Raw genomic sequence first — 20,665 nt, forward strand, 5'->3', positions numbered from 1 at the left:
GTTGACCCGGTCAAGATCCACACCTCGATCGTGGCAATCATAAATAAAGGAAGAAGATGGAAAGGAAAAAATCTTCCTATTTGAAAACGTGCATGAAGGAAGGGTTGCAGTGCATATTCCGCGGGCACAATGGGGTTTAATCATGATCGATTTTGGCCAGGATAGTTGACAGACTCTCGTGTGAGTGGATGTGCATATTGGTTGGTGGGAGGGGGATGGCCATCATTCTCACCAACCATACGTCGCGTTCGCTTAGGCATCATAAAACACAAACAAGTGCACATACATACATACATACGCTGTATGTACGCATCATCAAAACACACACACACACACATAGACACACACGCACGCATACGCACATACACATTCCTTTGTCTAGCGTATGTGCCATTGTGGATGATACTGCTACCATCCTAGCGTTTTGCTCTTTTCTTTTTTTTCGCGCCAAAGTTGGTTTGCTTAATTATCCGAGAGTGGTTGACCCCAACATCCTTTCGTCATTGTTGGTCCTTTCATATCTTACTCGTTCTCCTCTTTTTACACAATCGCACACTCTCTTCCTTTACTTCATTTTTGCTTTTATTGTAACTTGTTCCCCCTTTTTTTCCGCATTGTGTGTGTGTCTGTGCTATGCCATCATTTAATCCATCATCTCCTGCACCACAACGTCGAATCATTGTAAAGCCCCAATCACCCGGCAAACATCACATCCCTCCTCCAAACCTCAGTCCTCTCCTTTCACCAGGCACAGGTCGACGACGAAAAGACATCGGCGATTATTGGCTTGGAAAGACCTTGGGCAAAGGTTCTTCAGGTACCGTGTTTGGGAACATTTTCATTCATTCAACCTCTTTTCATTCCCGCCCCCAACACACACGCACCCGTCTTTATTCATTGCTGCTCATGCGTGCCATCAACTACAGGTCGTGTCAAACTTGGCATACACAAGGTCTCGGGTGAAAAGGTTGCCATCAAGATCATATCCAAATCACACCTTGCCACCAATGCTTCTGTCGAACGTGCTGTCAAACGAGAGATCGCCATTATGAAACTCATTCACCACCCGAACATCATGAGCTTACTCGACGTGATTGACCTCTCGGATTCACCCAATCTGTAAGCACCATGTCAGCACCCTATATACACGAGCGTACCCGTCAGCTTTCGTATCTCATTGATGCCTATTAGATACTTGATCCTGGAGTATGTGCAGGGCGGAGAATTATTCGACTATCTTGTTTCCCAGGGACGACTCTCTGAACCCGAGGCTCGCAAATACTTTCAACAAATCATCTTTGGTTTGGATTATTGTCATCGTCATTTGATATGGTATGTGTTGCATGGCATTGCGTGTGTGTGTGTGTGTGTGTGTTGTCATGGAAATGAGGGTTGGGTGGATACAGCAGATAACACATTCAAGGATAGTCATCGTGATCTCAAGCCTGAGAACTTGCTATTGGACAAGGACAAGAATATCAAGATTGCTGATTTTGGAATGGCTTCGTTACAGCCTGCAGGATCATTGTTAGAGACAAGTTGCGGGTAATTGGATATCGTGTGTTGTGTGTGTGCGTTGTAATAGGATGATGATATTGACAACCTCGTCGGCGTAACATTCTAGATCCCCGCATTATGCAAGCCCAGAGATCGTTAATGTAAGCAGCATGAATTTGTGTGTAACCAACCCAATGTGCATTGACCACCACCACTATCATTCTAGGGCGTACCTTACAATGGCTCAGCATCTGATATTTGGTCCTGTGGTATCATCTTGTACGCATTGCTTTGTGGACATTTGCCATTTGATGACGACAACATTCGAGAATTGCTCAACAAGGTCAAGATTGGGAAATACAAAATGCCAGACTACGTATCCAGTGGAGCTCGTGATCTTATCCAAAAGATCCTCGTCATTCATCCAGAGAAAAGGTTAACGGTAAGTACAATGTGAGAGTGGGTGGTACATCGGGTCACGTTGCTGATAAAGGGGATGTGTTTTTTCTAGATGAAACAAGTACAACAGCATCCTTGGTTTACTGCTGATCCACCTATCAATCCATCCATTTTACCTGATCCTCCCACGGCATCTGAGATTGGCCGACCCGTGTCGGATGCTTCCGAAATTGATGATCGATTACTGGAAACTCTCAAGGTGTTATGGACTGATTTAAGCTCTGAAGAGGTTCTCAAGGCACTTTTGAATGAGGAGTATGTATCATGTGGTTGTGTGTGTGTGTGTGGCATTGCCAGCCATTGACTTTTATTTTAGGTACAACATGCAAAAGGTCACCTATGTGTTATTACAACGACATGCAAACAATTATTGGCAAACTGAACGAGATGATGATATAAGGACGGGTAAGGGCAAGAAGGAATCATGTAAATGTGTATTACTATTATTAATACACATACATCATGTAGCTGAATCACCTGCCAAACGAAGACGACCAGCAACTATTTGCAGTGCGGCTACCACGACCACTACATCTGCTCGTGACTCACTCCCTGGCATTGATGGGATGATGCATCAAATTGCCGGAAAAGAGCGCAACGTTGGGGATGTTGATTTACCTCCGCCAGTACCTCCCAAGCCCATTGTCATCCGAGCTGACCTTATTTACAATCAAGCATGTGCGGATGCATCTGCCAATCTTAAATCGCCTCGACCACCACATCACAGCCCTATGCGACAACCACAACAACACCGTATCTGGTATAAACATAATCAACAAGCGTGTGAAATAAAGGTAACTAATCGAAATCCTTTTATTCATTTAGGCGTCAACCAGTGCCAACATTCTCGCCATCGCCACAACGACGACCTATCTTTAACCCTCCACCATCAGCACAACAACAAACGGAGACACAACAACAAGAACATGCTCCTGCAGTATACCCACCACATCAATGTTGTCAGCATCATCATCAGCCATCTATATTTAATCCTCCTCAACCTCCTTCTACTCCCCAACAACAACAGCAACATCTCAATATCGCTCATATGCTCTCTCCTCGAACACCAACACGTCCTTTCCTTGTACAGCCAACAACAGCATCAAGTCATCATCAACATTATCATTATCCAAATCAATTCCAATCACCTTCCCAATCCACACGTTACACATCAACTACCAACACCACTACAACTGCTGCAACAAGTGATCATGTATCAGCTCATAGCTCCAGCAGTAGCAGCAGCAACAATAACAACAACAATAGTAATGGGGGAGAATCATCCAAATTGAATCGGATCATGCATCTATGGCAACGGAATAAGGTTGAACCTGTCACTGCTGCCACCAATATGAAAGCACCCAACAAAGGAAGTCATCGCTTATCCATGCCTGCACCCATCGTTCAACCTCCTCATCCACAACCCCATTCACCGTTCCATCATCGCCATCATTTTCATCAGCCGCAACAGCATGATGTGGATCCCACCACTGGAAGAGCAGCATTAGTAACAGGGACCACAACAGCAGCATCCCCCATGTTGACATCCGCGTCACGTGTCACAACCACTCCTCGGCAACAAGGAAGCCCACGGCTATCGTCTTGGTTACCTGGTCTCTTCCATTTCAAGCAACCCAAAGTATGTTCGATTGATTGTGCTGCGAGAGATGAACGAGAGGCTATTGGAAAAATCAAACAAGTGCTTGAAGAGGTACGTAGATACCCCCATACCCATCGGATTACGATGATGACTAATATCCTACATGAATAGTGCTTGGATGGAACCATTACCGAACGACAGGATTCTGAAGGCAACATGAGGAGAAAGGGTGAAATGGTGCTTCCGGGTAATGGTAAGTACTCTCTCGTCCTCCTGCCATCATCCATTTCCTCACCACCATGCTCGCTTTTATAGAAACAACCACCAAAGCAATACTCTTACGATTCAAGGTAGAGGTGCAACTACCAAGTTCAAGTAGACTACGCATGGTTCGGGTGAACTTCATCCAACAACAAGGTATATAGGAGGAGAAAAAGGATGCTAGGATTCGCTCATCACTCACGGCTTTGTACAATAATAGGCGATGCAGTAGCACTCATGACCGCTGTGCGGATGGTGCAACGCACGTTAGAACTCTATGAACATGAAGCAAATCTTATTGCCACCGCAAATGGATGGATCCCACAATCATCTTTTAGCTAGAATCCTATCCAGCGCGAACCGATCCTTAAGCAACAACAACAAAACATTTCTTATATATTATATTGGCACTAGTACATTCCACAATTGAAAGAGAGAAAATATAAATGTATTTAAGCGCGACAATAGACACAACAAACAATCAACATCTATGATGTAGCGTGCATACTTGAAGAATGTTTGATGATCGATATATTGAGAAAGCGATGGTGGTGGTGGTGGTGGATGATTATGTTTTAGCGATTTCATTCGGCAAGTCGAGATAACTGTACAAGAAGGGTGTGGTATTGCTGTAAGGTGGATGAAATGTTCTAATCTATCATTTGCTGGATTCGGTTGCGTGTAATTCAGTGTGCGAACGCTGATGGTGATCCGTGCCTGTTGACCTTGCATCATCCATTTCCACTTCACTGTCACTCTCAAGCACCGGTAAATAGGTAATCTCTTCCTCCTGATCATCCAAGCCTTCATCCTCAGAGTCCACAAACGCTTGAACATCCTCACACGTTGTAATGTCAACAATGATTTCTTCATCATCCTCCTTGCGACGAGACACTTCCTCTGCTGGTACCTATTACACTTCTATTAGAATTCTCAAATTTGATTATCTCACTCGTGAGTGACGTACCACATCAAATTCATCTTCCTTTTCTTCGTATTCAAAGTTCTCTTCCAGCTCGGTGAAATCAGGTGCAAATGCGCTCCAATTCTCTTCTCGTTTACTTGTCCAAATATAGATGTTGCCAAAGCTGCTGACGGATGCAATCACCGGTTGTACAGGGTGCCACTACCATTAAAACGACCATCAGCCTTGTACTGATTTGCATAGACCATCACCACACTTACTGTCAAATCATCCAATGGTTCCTTTGGACCTTCCAAAATCTTGAGCAGATTTCCCATCTTCTTATCCCATATATAGATATTGTGCTCTGCTTTATGCCCCGAACCTACAAACAATACCATCATGAGTATGGTCCTCAAGAAAAGAAACAACGCCATTTACCTCCAATAACAAATTCGCCATCCGCACTAAAGCATGCACTATTCCATTGTATCCGGTTAACTAGGTCTTGGTACTTGTTCTCCAATGTAGGTGTGCCCTCATGTCTCTCCAATCGAAAATAACGGATGACGCGATCATTTGCATTGATAAGGATGTCTCTGTATCACAGGGATCAGCATGTCGTCCTTGCTTAATCTTTTCTTCACTCACTTTCCATTACGGCTCCAATGTATGTCTTTGATGGTAGTGCTAGTCACTCTTGTAGAATAAACCACCTATGTCATCCCATCCACCGTCATTACTTGTCATCCAAAAGCACCTATTTTGATATACACATACCTTGAGTGTCTCACTATCCACAACATAGAGATAACCTTTTGATGTTCCCACATATATCCTGCTTCCATTCTTGTTCCATGATACGGCTGATCCGAAAATCGTTGTGCTGAAATGGATTTTGAGTAAACTCATAACCTGCCTCAGCATAGCTCAATACCTACTTCTTCCCAGATTGCTCATCCAAATCTTCTAGTAGTCTTGTGACCTTGGTCCTGCCATTGACGATATCCACAACCACAGGTCGATCCTGATATACTGCTGCCACAAAGCGAAAACTAAATGTATATGATAAGCAAAGAGAAAATCAAAAGCCTATATAGTGGAGATGATGATGCTTACTTGTTCCTTGGATGCATATGTGCCATCATGAGAGGAGAAGAGAATCGTACACGTACAAGTCGTTCAGCTGTTAACAAATCCCATACAGCACATGTCCAATCCTTTGATGCAGATAAGAGATATCGACCGTTACGCGACCAGCTGTTGACAAGAGGGTGTGTGTATGTCAATAGATAGAGTTGTCGTTTGCGTTGAAAAAGCTACTCCTGTACCTGACACTTGCGATAGACTTGACGTGGCCTGTTAGGCTTCTTGCAATGCCCTTTGTATCAAAGTCCCATACAACGCATCGTCCATCGTGGCAACCTGCTGCAAGCAATGTACCGCGTCTGTTGAATCGGCATGTCATGACATAGCCATCTTCGAGCGTTTCTTCGATCGTCTGCGGGTACTCCTGTTCCCAAGGATCTGGTTCGTTAAGTCAATACGCTACTTGATTCGCACACGCGATCTACGGTTGGGGATACTGACCAAGCAATTCCAAGTTCATGGCGTGGTGAGGAAGAGCAAAAGTATAAAAAGGAAGCCCAACTCGGGAAATTGGATCCACAAAGAGCTACCTCATAAACACCGACAACAATGATACTTAATAGTGCTTTGTTATGCGAGTACCTATATCTGCCTAGAAGGCCATTGAATAAAAAGTTATGATTGTATCCAATAGAACAGTCGTTGGGATAAGCGGTATGCAACTCTAGTGTGTGGTACTTGTAAGAGCCATGTAGTGGGTAATCACGGTGGCCTTTATACATGACAAATGATCATCAGCGCATTCAAAAAGTACGAAGCGTGAGACAGCGGCTACATACCGAGATTCCACTTTCTTTGTGCCGCATATAGACCACGAGGATGATCTTTAGCTGTAAGCAGGTTCATCCTCGGTGGCAACTATCAGGCCTGCAACTTTGTCTGTAGTAGACACACCTTGGGTGTTTAATGCATCACAATGGTGCTTCCTTCTATAGGACAATATAATACGGTGCTTATGATAGCCTATGTGGATAGGTTTTATCAACCATCATGGTGCCTTTGTCAGTACGTACAAAAATAATCAACGTCCTTAAAAAAGTAACCAACGGATGCAGCATAATGATACCAGAATTTTCTCTTTGTTGAGAACAAATGACACTGTAGCATTATTGGTAGACCAAACGCCTCATTTATGGATTACTTTTATTGGATTTGTATCAATAACTTTCAAAAAAAGCAGTGGATGATACCTATGTATCCGCATGCCATAGCAACGAGCATTTCCAAATGAGACAATGAGATGACCAAACGAACATTGTGACACCAAACGATCTTCGGAAAGTCAAAGTGGACGTACTCGTGCCCTCGGAAATAAAAAGTAGCCGTGCACAGACCACATACCCTTGTTTCAGCTCCTGGATGATGCACATACCCAAAAGTTACATGTGTACAATGCTTTAAACCGTTTGCTACTATCCATGGTAACGACTATCACGTGCTGTAAAAATGGCTGGGCAATTAAAAGTGTGACGGGGTTTACACGCGTCTCATAACAGCAGCGTTGCGTAGCCAAGGCAACGGTTGATCTCAACCAAAACCAACCAGGTTTCCCCCTGATCAAGACCGTTCAAGGCCATTGTCATTGTTGAACACTTGTGGGAAGTGTAAAGAGGTAAGTTAGAGTGAAGGATCGTTACAACTACGTTGTTTCACTTGGTTGTATTGGGTGGCAATAGGGTGCTCTTTATTTGGAACCTGTTTACAATTGGCATCTCAAGAGGTATGTTGGACTTGTTCTATTATGGCAATCTCTCACTCATTGTCTACTTTAGACTACACGACCATTGACTGGGAAAAGTTGGCTATGGGGTTGCGTATTATTGAATCTTCCACCTTTTGGCTCGTATTATTTCAGGACACTCCCTCGCCCCAGTATCGTTCTGCTGGTATCCCCCCAGCGGCAAGATGCACGTATGGCTGTGGCTTCACGCAGTAGGGGTGCGGCGCATATGATCGCAAGTGGTCTTTCGGCCTATTCGAGATCGTCAACAAGCTTGGTCCAACTGGGAAGCGTGAGACTGGATCATCGAAGGAAACGGATTCGTGTCGGTTCAATCGGGTCATAGGGTGGGGCCCGCATAAGGACAATCAATGTGTATCTTCTCTGGCCAAACAAGCGACTTTTCCTCAGCTTGTCAAGGAAGTTATCCTTGTGGTTCTCTTGCACCCAGAGCTCTCTCACGTTATGCTTGGTGGATGAGGGGTACGTTTAGCATTCTTGTTCTCTAAATCTGGGATTGGCAAGCTTGATCGTGAAACTTTCACACAAGGTGCTGTTGGCCAAGCCGAGCCCATTGCTCTAATAAAAACCCCACGTTTCATTGTAAAGTTCGGAGATACAGGCGTCTTTATGTTTTTACTATGCTGTAAGCATGATGCTATATGAAGAGTGGTCTTCGTTCAATGTCAAGTCGCTGGACCCCGGCAGAGCAAAAGATGCAGAGGGGCCTCTTTGTGTAACTCAGCTACTTTGCCTGACTAGAAGGATGGAAGGATGATACTGTATACTATTGACAATATCCCATACATTGCGAGCTAACAGCCATTTCCTCACAATCGGCAATGTTGCCCATTCTATGACAGTGGAACGATGCTCCTGCTTCAGACATTCATTTCCATGATTGGATTATGTTGATCCGAGTTGATTTGGCTGAGCTACGCTCATACAAGGTTACTTCAGTTGAGCAACATAGAGCATGGTTAGATGTGTGGATTGATGTAATCCCTCTTTGGCTGTATCTCGGTCAAATCAACTCGAATCAACATAATCCAATCATGGAAATGAATGTCTGAAGCAGGAGAATCGCTCACATGTCATAGAGTGGACAACAGTGGCTATTGTGAAGAAATGGCTGTTAGCTCGCAATGAACGGGCTTTTGTCAACAGTATACAGTGTCATCCTTCCATCCTTCCAGTCATGCAAAGTAGCTGGGTTACACAAAGAGGTCCCTCTGCATCTTTTGCTCTGCCAGGGTCCAGCGACTTGACATTGAACGAAGACCACTTCCCATATAGCATCACGGTTACAAACATAAAGGTGCCTGTATCTCCAAACTTTACAATGAAACGTGGGGTTTTTATTACAGCAATGGGCTCGGCTTGGCCAACAGCACCTTGTGTGAAAGCTTCGCGTTCAATGTCGCAAACAGCCCAAAAAATATTTTTTTGGTCATCGTCGAAAGAGGTTAAGCCCCGGATCCAGTTTGGCTGGTAGCGACATTGCGAAATCTGGGATTGCCCACGATGAACTTCATACTTTGACACAAGATTCCTTTGACCCCGACGAGCACGTTGATCTATTAAAGAGCCCACGTTTGATTATAAAGTTTGGAGATACAGGCACCTTTATGTTTTACATATGCTGTAAGGGTGATGCTATATGAGAAGTGGTCTTTGTTTAATGTAAAGTAGTATGACTATAATAGAGCAAAAGATGCAGAGGACGTGTTTGTGTAACTTGAGTCATTCAGCACAGGCGATGCATGATTCTTGTACACTATCTAGGAATAGTTCAAAATGCCAGCTAATAGCCCATTCCTCCCATTCATCTTTGTTGTCCAATCCAATGCTTACGAACGATTGTTCTGCACCAGCCCAGCATGCCCATCATTTAACTTTCATGATTCGAGCTAACCTGGTAGTAAGGCAATGGCTGTTGTTGGATCATCATTATCATGTAAAGTGTAAAGTGGCACACACCCTTTTTCTATACGTGAGGATCATTTCTTTTATTCACGTGTATTATTGTCTATCGTGAAGGTGATGATGACGATGGGTGGATGGCGTGTATAGGGTAATTAATGAGTGGCCTCAGTGTAATAGCAGTAGGGGATTTAAACTTGGGGAACAGCAGCTCCACGACTTGAGACAACGCTTCTCTTCTTTTTCTCCCACCTTTCCTTATTCCATTCACGACATTGCGATCAAGGTAATGTATTATAGAAGAGTGCTCTTGTTGTTTGTGAGGCATTAACATAGTTCTGAACATGCATTGTCAGGGAGTGAGTGTGTCCAAAGTGCCGAGGAATGAGCGTGGTTGGTGGTTGGTGGTTGCCATGGCGATATTGTTGCTTCCTTTTGCTCGTTGCTATTCCCGCTCTACGCTTGGTGTCAACAGGTACATTCAGAGTCCAATGTTGCAGCCGAATTGGTTCCATTGACGCGTCAGCTTGTATAGAGGGCAAGTTCGGTTTCAAGACGTTGGCTGGTTTGGCGTTTTGTTTCGGCTCAACTATACTACACCATGGTTTTCGGTTTCCAGTAACCAACAACAACAACGGGTCTTTGTGTATATGGAAAAGGCAAGTGCAATGAAACAAACAATGAAAAGGGTGTTCATTGTGCGTGTGCTAATAATGAATTGAATAGGTTTCTTTGGCCAGGCAATGCAACTTGGGGGATCATCATCTCTTTGGGTTCAAGTCCCAGCCTGTATCAAGTGGCCGCTGCATCGCTCTGCACTAGCCAAGTGTGCTGGAAAAGCTTCTTGGAACGCGTCCAGGGCTCTATAGGCCTGCGTTGAGTTGAGGATGGGTCGATGACGATGGATTTTTGGAAGAGCATGGTCACCGTGTTGAGGTAAAAGGGGATTTGCAACAGCTTGTGAATGTGTTTAACCAACACGCTCTTCTCGTGATAGGTTCGTTCTTTCCCTTAAGGATTTCTTTTCATGAGGTGGGAAATGATTGGAAGGATTGGGGATCATTCTTTCTTTGGAGAGGATGAATGAGGACAACGATGAGCCTGGACTCTACGTAAGTGATGTCCTTCCTTGCCATGGATCGAACTGGCCTTGCGTGATTCGTGCAGTGCCTTCTCAAGAACAAGGGATCGCCCGACGTTGCTCGTATGGTGGTGATTTGGTTTGTGAATTCCTTCTGATTTGCTTTCTTCCTTAGAGAGGATCGCCTAACGGTATACCAAATCGTCATCCTTCCGGTACCAGATGGTCTAACTTGCCTGCTTTCTTATTTGTAGAGACGACAATTACGATGATTACCACATTCACAACAATGACGATTACGATGATCACCCCATCTACAACAATGACAGTGATGATGACAACGAGATTCAAAAGGAAGCCTGCAAGATCCCATTCTTTTCAACTTGTGTACTTTTGGATGTTGGTGTGACGGATGAGATTGACGACTGGTGACGAGTACGAGTGGGAATGATGACGGAGGACGACTACGACGATGGTGGTGGCAATGTACAGTACATAGCAAGATAGCTAGATGAAGTAAAGCATTGTTTATTTATTACACGCTTGTTGGAGGTTGTTAGCTTGTGGATTACATACTATTGCTTCAAAGATGGAATAATAAAGGTGGTCCGGTTATCGGTCATGCAAGAAGTACATGGCTTTTGTAATGCGATAAGGAGGAGTGGGAAGTGGGATGAGCTTGAGAAGAGAAACAGTGAAGAGATCCCTCCATTGAGTTTCAGGATGAGTGACTCATTCAATATGTATATGTATCTTTTTACATATACAAATTGGTTTATGCAGCTCGACTTTCTTCTACATGCAAATGTGATGCATACCTTGACACACCTTCATTGTTGGATGTTGTTTACTTACGTACCTTCACAAAAGACTATCATCATCATCATGCATTTATGCAGCAGCTTGCCAAGGACGTATTTGTGTCACCACCACGTGCCATTTCACTCAGCTCTCTATCTTTTCGTTAATGCAGCCGACATCGTCCATTAGGACAAAGCAACTCCACCACGCTTACATCATAGTAAAACATAAGGCACTTGTGTCTCTAAACTTTACCATCAAACGTGGGGTCTTTAAGAGAACAAAGTTGCTCGTCGGGGCCGAAAGCACCCTGTGTGGAAGTTTCACGATCGTGGTTGCCAATCCAAGATTTGGCGAATGTCGCCACCAGCCAAATTGGAATCGGGTCGACCTCTTGAATTTTTTTCGACGACGAGCAAAAATATTTTTTGGCTGGTAGCGACATTCGCCAAATCTAGGAATGGCCACGATGGACTTCATAGTTTGACACAAGATCGCTTTCACCCCGCCGAGCAAGATTGTTCTATTAAAGACCCCACGGTTGATTGTAAAGTTTTGAACTACGGGCGTCTTTATGTTTTACATTGCATGCTATATGAAAGTGGTCCTTGTTCATTGTCAATCAACTAGACCCTGACTGAGCAAAAGACGCACAGGGGCGTGTTTGTGTAACACATCCCATTTTGCATGAATGGAAGGGTCAACGTACGATACTTTATACACTATTCAGTACAGCTCATCATTGGTAGCTAGCAGCGATTTCTTCATAATCGACACTGTTGTCCTTTCTATGACATGTAAACAATGCTCCTGCTCCAGACGATTATTTCCATAATTCAATTGTCTTGACCCGAGCTGATTTGACTGAGCTACGCTGAAACAAAGAAACATCAGTTGAGGTAGATCGAGCACTCTCTATGTGCAGAGTCATGTAATCTCTCTTTGACCGTATCTCGGTCAAATTAGCTCGGATCAAGGCAATTGAAGCATGTAAGTAAACGTCTGGAGCAGGAGTATCGTTCCCATGCATTGGAATGCTCAACAATTGGGATTGGGTGGAAGTGGCTTTTAGCTGGCAATACATGCCTGTTCCTAGATCATCCATAAAGTATTATACATTGACCCATCCATTCATGCAAAATGGGCTGTGTTACCCAAACACGCCGCTCTGCATCTTTTGCGCTATCAGGGCTGGCTAGTTGACAAAGAACAAAGACTACTCTTCACATAGCATCACGCTTACAGCATAGGCAAAACATAAAGACGCCTGTATCTCTAAACACTACAATCAAACACTAGGTCTTTAAGAGAACAAAGTTGCTAGTCGGGGCCGAAATTATCATGTTGCCAACACGAGATTTCGCAAATGTCGCCACCTATTTTTTGGCTGGTGGCGACTTTGGACTAATCTGGGGTTGCCCATGTTGAACTTGTGAGTTGGGATAGTATATGCTTTCGGCCCAGCCGAGTAACATTGTCCTATCAAAGATCCCATACTCGATGGTAAAATTCTGAGTTAAGGGCGTCTTTATGTTTTACATATGCTCTGATAGTGATGCTATATGATAAGAGGTCATTGTTCATTATCGAGTAGCGAGCTCCCGGTAGAGCCAAAGATGAAGAAGCTTGTTTGTGTAACACAGCTGATTGGGTAAGAGCAAGAAGGCTAACGTTATTGTTGGAGAATGCATGGTGATGATTACGTGTAGTAACACCCGCCTATGATAGCCCGCATGGAATCTTTTCCACTTCAACCATGGTATGGGAAATAAGCTAAATACGTACAGCTGATCTCATCAGCGCATTTTAGAGTACTTTGAGTAGTGAAGAAAGGATGAGAGTTGAAATGATGTTGCTGGTCTTCAGGACTTGTTCTTATGTAAGACTACAGGTATGCCGATACTTGCTATAGGTGATAATCATATACTTGTGCCATATTGTGCTAGAGCTCACTCTTTCATGAGCATAATCAATCACGTTCACAACAATGAATCAAAACTTTTGCATCGATCAAGCATCGATGGTGGGCAGCCATCACTATGGGTTTATTATCTTTGCAATAGGAACGTTTAATACTTGCTACTACCTATGGAATATTTAGAACCTGGTCTAGGAAGCTTTAACGAATGTAATGTGACAATAGCGACACCTCGTCTCAATACGATAATGCGTATTATCATCTTTCTTTGGTGCATACAACAAAGCGTTAAGAGGCTATTGGGAAAGTGGTAACATTCGTTTTATTCATCATCATGTTATCGACAGCACTACAATTGGAAACCATTATTCAATCAATGGGCGTATTGAATGGGAGCTTCAAAGACGGTGGGTGGATCACCATCTTATTGTTCAACCTGAATGTTTCACCAGGAGCATTGTAGCGTGACCATAAAAATTCCCAGCATCTCAGCCAGAAAAAAAAAGTTTCAGCAATGGATTCTTGCACCTTCAACCCTTTTACCTCGATCGGCACGAGCCTAGTACAAGTAGTAGCAGTATGGGAGTTCAGCAACGACATAGGCCAGGGCACCTTCACCAAAGCAACAAACCATTCAAATCGCGCCATGCGTCAAAGAGTTCGCTCAAGGAGAAGTCCAAAGGCAAAGTGAATCGCTCTGCTGTCAAACAAGGAGGAGGCAAGGTGCTCAACAAGAACGATCGTCGCCATGCTGCCAAAATGGAACAACAGAGGAAACGAGAAGAATTGACTCGAGTGAATCGTATCTTCGAAGGTCGTCATGGTGCACCCAAGATCATTCCTGTACTTGCACTCTCGCCTGACACCGACGTTCATGTTGCTATTGCTTCCTTGTATCGCTCCATCGGCCAGGAACCACCAGAGAACGAATACGAGTCTTCCATCATGCATGTCGATCGCTTCAAACAAAAGATCCAATTCGTTCCCTTGCGCCGTAACTTTGTGGACGTCCTGGATGCCTTCAAGGTTGCCGATATGGGCATCATTCTCTTGTCAGCTACTGTGGAAGTGGATCAATTTGGTATCAATTGTTTACTTGGTATCCTCAATCAAGGTCAAGTCAACGTCGCACCCGTGGTTCAGGTAAAGCATTCAGGTTCATGCATGCATGCATGCAACTTTATATATATTGACATTGCATCCATTGTAGCATTTGGATAAGGTGGCTCCCAAGTTACAACCAGCCGTCAAAAAGTCTTTGGTCGCATTCAATCAACAATTCTTCCCCACTGAGGAACATTTGTTTACACTCGACAATGAATCAGATACCATCAATGTCATTCGCTATATCACATCCCAACGACCTAAGCCTCTCGCTTGGCGTGATCTTCATCCTTACATGCTTGCCGAACAAGTAGAGTATGCTCCATACAATGAGGTAAATGATACAATCACTCTCTTTTGGGAAAAAGGACAAGGGATGCTCATGTCAGGGTTATTAGGAAAAGGGCACTTTAAAGGTCACTGGTTATGCTCGTGGTAATCCATTCAACGCCAATCGCTTGGTTCATTTGCAAAACTTTGGTGACTTCCAGATCGAGCAGGTGTGTTAAAGGAAAGCAAGGATGAGGTGATATGATACCTGACACAGCTATCTATTATAGATCACTTCAGCACATGTCGGCAATGAACAATCGAATGGCATGGATGAGGATGATCAAGTACTTGACACACCCAATCCGGAAGAACAAGATGATCTTCTTGCCGAGAATGAACCCGATTTCATGGACAATGAACAAACTTGGCCAACCGAAGAAGAATTAGCAGAAGCTGATGGTATGTAACAACACCAAATCTATTGCATGGAGAATTGACCTGGGGTCATATATATAGAGCGTATGCGTGCCATGGGCCATGAGATGTTCGAGGATCGTCCCCAAGCTACAAAGACCAAGCGTGTACCCAAGGGCACTTCACAATATCAGGCAGCATGGATTGTTGATTCTGAAGATGAGGATTACAGTGAAGATGAAGAAGATGAGGATGGTGATATGGATATGGTTGAAGAAGATGAGGAGGAGGTCGTTCCTGCAGCCACCGAATTCCCACGTGACGATGAAGAATCCGAACAGCTTGAGTTGGAAGGTCGTCAAGAATACAAGGATGAATTGACTGCTGAAGAAGAAAGACAAGCGTAAGTGGATCATAGAATGGTAATAAGGATGGCGAAGAAACTAATTGCATATGCGTATTGTTATAGTTATGAAGAATACATGAAGCAACGTGAAAAGCAATTTGAGGACAATAAGGAATTCCCTGATGAAATTGATACTCCTATTGATCGACCTGCTCGTGAACGTTTTGCTCGTTATCGTGGTCTTCAGTCATTCCGCACTTCAGCTTGGGATCCATATGAGAACTTGCCCATTGATTATGCACGCATCTTCCAGTTTGAAAATTACAAGCGCACCAAGTGCAGAGTGGTTAGCCAAGCCATTGTGGGTCAAGTAAAACCTGGTACCCGTATCACGATTTGGATCAAGGATGTTCCTCCACAAGCTTATGCTGCCTATGATAAGCAGCGTCCCTACATTGTATTTGGTCTCTTGCAGTATGAGCACAAGATGTCGCTTCTCAACTTCCAGGTGCAACGTGACAATGCCTATGAGGAGCCTGTCAAGTCCAAGGACCCCATGGTGCTTCATGTTGGTTTCCGACGATACGCTGTACGACCCATTTATTCCCAAAACACAAACAAGGGCACCAACCATGTACACAAATTTGAGCGATTCTTGGAAATGGGCAAGTCCGCTATTGCTACCATCTATGGCCCCACGGTGTTTGGCAAGGTCCCTTGTCAGCTTTACAAGGAAACGGACAATGTCAATGAACCCATTCTTGTCTCTAAGGGTGTTTTTGTCAACACGGATGTCAAGCGTATCATTGCCAAGCGTATCATCCTCAGTGGTCATCCTTACAAGATTCACAAGCGATCCGCTGTTATTCGATACATGTTCTTCAATCCAGAAGATATCAACTACTTCAAGCCTATTCAACTTACTACGAAATACGGTCGTGTTGGTCATATTCGCGAATCTTTGGGTACACACGGCTATATGAAGTGTATCTTTGATGGGCCAATAACACAACAAGACACCATCCTCATGAACCTTTACAAACGTGTCTATCCAAAGTGGAACACCCAGATCTGGCAAGGTGGCCTGGACAAGAGTCAATATGAATCGGACAAGATGACCGACTAAGTGCATTAAAAAAGTAGTAGTAGATGTAGTATATTTGTTTTCATTTTTGTTTTATCCCATTGTTTATCATGCTGCCTTTTTCATTCGAGGCGGAAAGAATACATTATACAGATTGCGATAAAAGCCTTCATCATAAATATTATCCAACTCTTCTAAACTTTCCACCTTGCGTTGTCGTTTCTTGGAACCATCCATTCGTTTCTTGACCTTGTCTTTATCATTCGTCGCGGTATTCTCTTCTTCAAGCCAAAGTTCGCCACGATCAATAGAATCTTCAATCAATTCCCACTTGAATGCTTCATTGGTTGTTATTCCACGGCCAGCAAGATAAAGCCTATAGCCTACATTAGCTTGTGTATGGATGAATACCTCTTGATGTCAACTTACTGGTAAAGGAAGAACAAGAACACCACCAACGAGACTACAGTCGCAAGAATACCAATTGCTCCAATGATTCGATCCTTTTGCAACACATGCTAAGCAGAGAAAAATGAGCGACCATGAGCAAGGGATCTATGTAAGATAATAAGACCTACCAAGAATGCTTTACGAAAAGTGATCGGTGAATGTTGTCCTGTTTTCTTGTCTATCACGTAAGCTGCATCCAATCCCCATTCGATAATCATGCCACGATAAATCTGGAAGCACAAGTAGGCACCATAGGCACAAAATTGGACCAATGTAAAGAGAAAGATGAAAAAGAAACGGTGATTGTTCACACCCACGCAGCGATTGATCCAAAAGCAATGATGGTCTAAGCGTCCGATGCATGCTTTGCACATTGAACAATGCTTGGAACGTGCAGGTCTAAGGTGGTATGTCAGCATCCCGTTGCCATGTATGGTGATAGACCATCATCCAAACTTACTTTTGTAATCGACATGTGGAGCATTGCTTGGGTTGATAGAGTAAGCCATCATACTTGAAATGATCTAGGTATTGTTGTACATTCTCGGCAGTGATGGTGCCTGGGTCGACCGTGCACGCCATGTAGTACGAAAGGTAAAGTGATACAATTTGGCTCGGGATGATGATTCTATAATGTATGTTGGATCAGTCACCATCGCACCAGCAGAAACGTCGCTAGGACTTACAAATGAGTAGAGTGTAGGTAAATGCCAGGGATGTGGGGTAATCCGTATTTGAGAAATAAATAAATGGAACCACTTGTAAGGATCATAAAGAAGATCTAACACGACATGTTAATCAATCATCGTATGCACGTGATCCTCGTAGCATATATACCTGTAGGAAGGGATTACGAGATTCAAAACAATAATGCCATAAATGAGAGAGACGATTCCAGTTTTTCGGACCGAGGACCTTCTTCAATGTCCCTCTAATAAACGCTGTCAGGAACCACCCAACCATGAGCGGAACGTGATATATACGCAACATACATTATCCATCGAGGTATATACACCGTCAGTGCCCGGTTTGCCTTGCCTATTATACCATTCCTATTGCACAATGAGCATACTTTGTATATGAATAAAAGCGTCTGATCGACTTGCCTTAATCGAGGACTTTCTCCAAACAACAGAATGAATACAATGAGACCAAAGAAGAGCAGTATGGCAACTGCAATAAGCAGTAGATTCTGATGGTGTTGAAATTGGCAATGCGTTTAGTATGCAAAGAGGTGGAGAGTCAATGGGGGGGGAAAGGTTGTCATTACCATAAGGGCAAGGTTCGGGAGGAGAGAAAGTAAGGTTGAACAGGGAAAGAGAGCTAATTTCCTTTTGCTATATACACACACCACACACACAAGGTACGCTTTAACGTCGTCCTCGACGAGAGCTGGTGCTGACACGATTTACTCGGATACGAATATCTGAAAATGGATCTCCTCCTTCACCACCACCTTGATGGACCTCATCATCAAATCCTAATCATTTATCCCAATGTCAAAAACGGGTCCCCTTTGATATACACACAATAAACCCACTTACGTGAATAATTGATACCACCACCACCTCCTGTCCTCATATGCACCAGTCTTTCCATCAATTGTGTGCCTCCAACATCCGTTTCCTTGGAGACAGGGCATTAGAACACTTGCAAATGATATTACAATGAATGGTATTTACCTTTCGGAATCGCTTTGTATTGATGGGGATTCCATTTGCTGGTGTTTCATCAATGGCTCGTTGCGTTCCTTGTTGTTGTGGTGATGATCGTGACACAACCAATTGGCACGTGGGTGTGATAATCTTGGCTTTGCGTGTTACGTTTCTCCGGCGGCTATTCTCGGCAGCGGTGGATGTGTCCCTTGGTTGCTGGTTTGCTTCATTGCGAGATAAGGTTTGTGGTGGTGTTGAAGCAGCAGCTGAGGTGGTTGAGGTGGCTGTCTCATTGTGAGCTAAAGGTGGTGATCCAGCAGCAGCAGCAGCAGTAGTAGTAGTCGTAGTGGTTGAAGGATGAGTAACAGTCGTTGATGATTGAGAAGGTTCCATTGTGCGAGCAGGTTGAGATGTTGTATTCTTTTTCAGCTGTGATGGTGGAGGAAGTGGGTCGTCGTTATCATCACCAAGAATATCATCAAACATATCATCAAGTGCATTTGACGTCGTTGTTGAAGCTTGTGTCACGTCCCTTGCATGAGGTGGTGATCTGTGCGGTAATGGATCATCTTCATCAAGGTCGAACAAGTCATCCTGCTCATCCTTTTGCTCATTGTGTCGTGATAATCGAGGGTTACACGCCCTTTCGGTAGAACATTCAATGATAGCCGTAATGATTTCATCGCTCTCAATATAACGTCGATGCCTAATTGAAAACAATTAGGCTCTTGATTTGGTTCCCCTGATGATCTGTAACACTTGCCTATCCTTAAGCTTTGCCTTGATCTCGCGAAATACAGCATGTCGATCGTTTGGTGGTGCCACTATGATACGCTTTTCTTCGGTGACTGCATCGATGGTATAAGTGCGATTCATGGAGCAATACTTGGCGTCTCCTTCTGCTGCTTGAATTGCTGCGTGATATCGATTGTACTAAACACCTTGATTGGTTACCTTTTTTCAGCACAAAGAAAACGCAAATCACTTACATTGTTCTCATCAAAGAACCAAAATTCCAAGCCTTCAAACAAAGAAGCACGACTATTGTTGGGTAAACACTGTTCTGGTTTGACATTCTTGCACGCCTTTCGAATGGGTGGCAAATATTCCTCGGTTGGCGGCCAAGTAAATTCGATCGTTTTCCCCATCTCCAACAATGCGTCGAACCATGCAAGTGATATAATAGGCTTCCCGTGAACCAAACAAAGCATGAAATTGAGCGTGTCGTCAACCTCCTTCATATACAAATGTGTGCAATCACCATCCCATTCTTTCTTCAATTGGATGCCTATATCACTCTTTAGTTCTACATGGATCACACCTGAACATGGATATCGTTTACCTAGTGATGCTGCGCTTTCTGCAACTTTGGTCTTATCTTCAGAGCCCATTGACGAAACACAAACAACAACAGGTACCCATCTCAATCTACCAAAGTGGATGTTAACGCTCATATTGCAAGAGGAAATCAAGTCTTTTGTACGTACCTGAAATAGCTTTTGAGAGCACCAAATCGGACGACGTCGCCATCATAGAGATACAAGGCGGTCTCGAGCTTCTTTCCATTGACATACGTGCCGTATTTTGCTTTGATGTCTTCAAGCAGGATGGATGGTTTGAACTTTTTGTTGTACTGCAAAGGATCATTCAGTGATCGGCGCGCAGCTACTAAAATCACCCATTCCACTTACCACAGATCGCTTCGTCGCTGTATCCACCTTGAGCACTGCATGGTTCCTGCTGATAGAATGGTCGCTTTGTATTACAATGTCCCCCACTATAGACAAGTAAGTATACCAAGCCTATCATCGATCCTCTTCACGTTCTCTACCTTTTCGACTGATCGTGTACTCTTGGCCGGGACATAGCAAGATCTTTCCACATTCTTAATAAACAGCCATGAGCGAGCTTGAAATTGAGAACATGGGTCGTTAAAAGTACCTTGATTTTGGTCATTGAGAGGATTGAACAACCACATGGTGGGTGTGGCAGGAAGAGGAAGATAGAAGAGTCTGGGGTCACTCGT

At 43.8% G+C, this 20,665-nt stretch overlaps 5 protein-coding genes across 5 annotated transcripts; 2 read left to right on the forward strand and 3 right to left on the reverse strand.

Annotated features, from left to right (window-relative positions):
• Window positions 1-633: 633 nt before the first annotated feature.
• On the forward strand, window positions 634-4,159 carry O0I10_002252 (uncharacterized protein; the record flags this gene model as incomplete). Its single annotated transcript, XM_058482336.1, has 13 exons — window positions 634-817; window positions 927-1,119; window positions 1,192-1,332; window positions 1,429-1,545; window positions 1,625-1,658; window positions 1,724-1,939; window positions 2,009-2,211; window positions 2,273-2,361; window positions 2,425-2,716; window positions 2,782-3,667; window positions 3,728-3,809; window positions 3,872-3,973; window positions 4,038-4,159. The coding sequence occupies 13 exons, from the start codon at window positions 634-636 to the stop codon at window positions 4,157-4,159; spliced, it is 2,661 nt and encodes an 886-aa protein (XP_058346834.1).
• A 316-nt stretch (window positions 4,160-4,475) lies between these two features.
• Window positions 4,476-6,330, reverse strand: O0I10_002253 (uncharacterized protein; the record flags this gene model as incomplete). Its single annotated transcript, XM_058482337.1, has 10 exons — window positions 4,476-4,727; window positions 4,785-4,943; window positions 5,003-5,106; window positions 5,163-5,320; window positions 5,373-5,437; window positions 5,502-5,607; window positions 5,663-5,776; window positions 5,841-5,981; window positions 6,053-6,248; window positions 6,312-6,330. 10 exons carry the CDS (start codon window positions 6,328-6,330, stop codon window positions 4,476-4,478), a joined length of 1,314 nt encoding a protein of 437 aa, XP_058346835.1.
• Window positions 6,331-13,647: 7,317 nt separating this feature from the next.
• On the forward strand, window positions 13,648-16,576 carry O0I10_002254 (uncharacterized protein; the record flags this gene model as incomplete). The annotated part of the gene is made up of 7 exons (XM_058482338.1): window positions 13,648-13,720; window positions 13,798-14,456; window positions 14,524-14,751; window positions 14,816-14,917; window positions 14,978-15,149; window positions 15,207-15,507; window positions 15,574-16,576. The coding sequence occupies 7 exons, from the start codon at window positions 13,648-13,650 to the stop codon at window positions 16,574-16,576; spliced, it is 2,538 nt and encodes an 845-aa protein (XP_058346836.1).
• Window positions 16,577-16,642: 66 nt separating this feature from the next.
• O0I10_002255 (uncharacterized protein) lies at window positions 16,643-18,257 on the reverse strand (the record flags this gene model as incomplete). The annotated part of the gene is made up of 9 exons (XM_058482339.1): window positions 16,643-16,910; window positions 16,964-17,052; window positions 17,113-17,383; window positions 17,445-17,612; window positions 17,671-17,765; window positions 17,822-17,915; window positions 17,977-18,036; window positions 18,091-18,176; window positions 18,255-18,257. 9 exons carry the CDS (start codon window positions 18,255-18,257, stop codon window positions 16,643-16,645), a joined length of 1,134 nt encoding a protein of 377 aa, XP_058346837.1.
• Window positions 18,258-18,354: 97 nt separating this feature from the next.
• O0I10_002256 (uncharacterized protein) lies at window positions 18,355-20,617 on the reverse strand (the record flags this gene model as incomplete). Its single annotated transcript, XM_058482340.1, has 10 exons — window positions 18,355-18,464; window positions 18,529-18,610; window positions 18,667-19,345; window positions 19,403-19,572; window positions 19,629-19,927; window positions 19,982-20,067; window positions 20,127-20,272; window positions 20,331-20,416; window positions 20,471-20,524; window positions 20,581-20,617. The coding sequence occupies 10 exons, from the start codon at window positions 20,615-20,617 to the stop codon at window positions 18,355-18,357; spliced, it is 1,749 nt and encodes a 582-aa protein (XP_058346838.1).
• Window positions 20,618-20,665: the final 48 nt, after the last annotated feature.

Source organism: Lichtheimia ornata, assembly GCF_029851405.1.
Source record: "Lichtheimia ornata isolate CBS 291.66 chromosome Unknown scaffold00006, whole genome shotgun sequence".
Classification (NCBI taxonomy): domain Eukaryota; kingdom Fungi; phylum Mucoromycota; class Mucoromycetes; order Mucorales; family Lichtheimiaceae; genus Lichtheimia; species Lichtheimia ornata.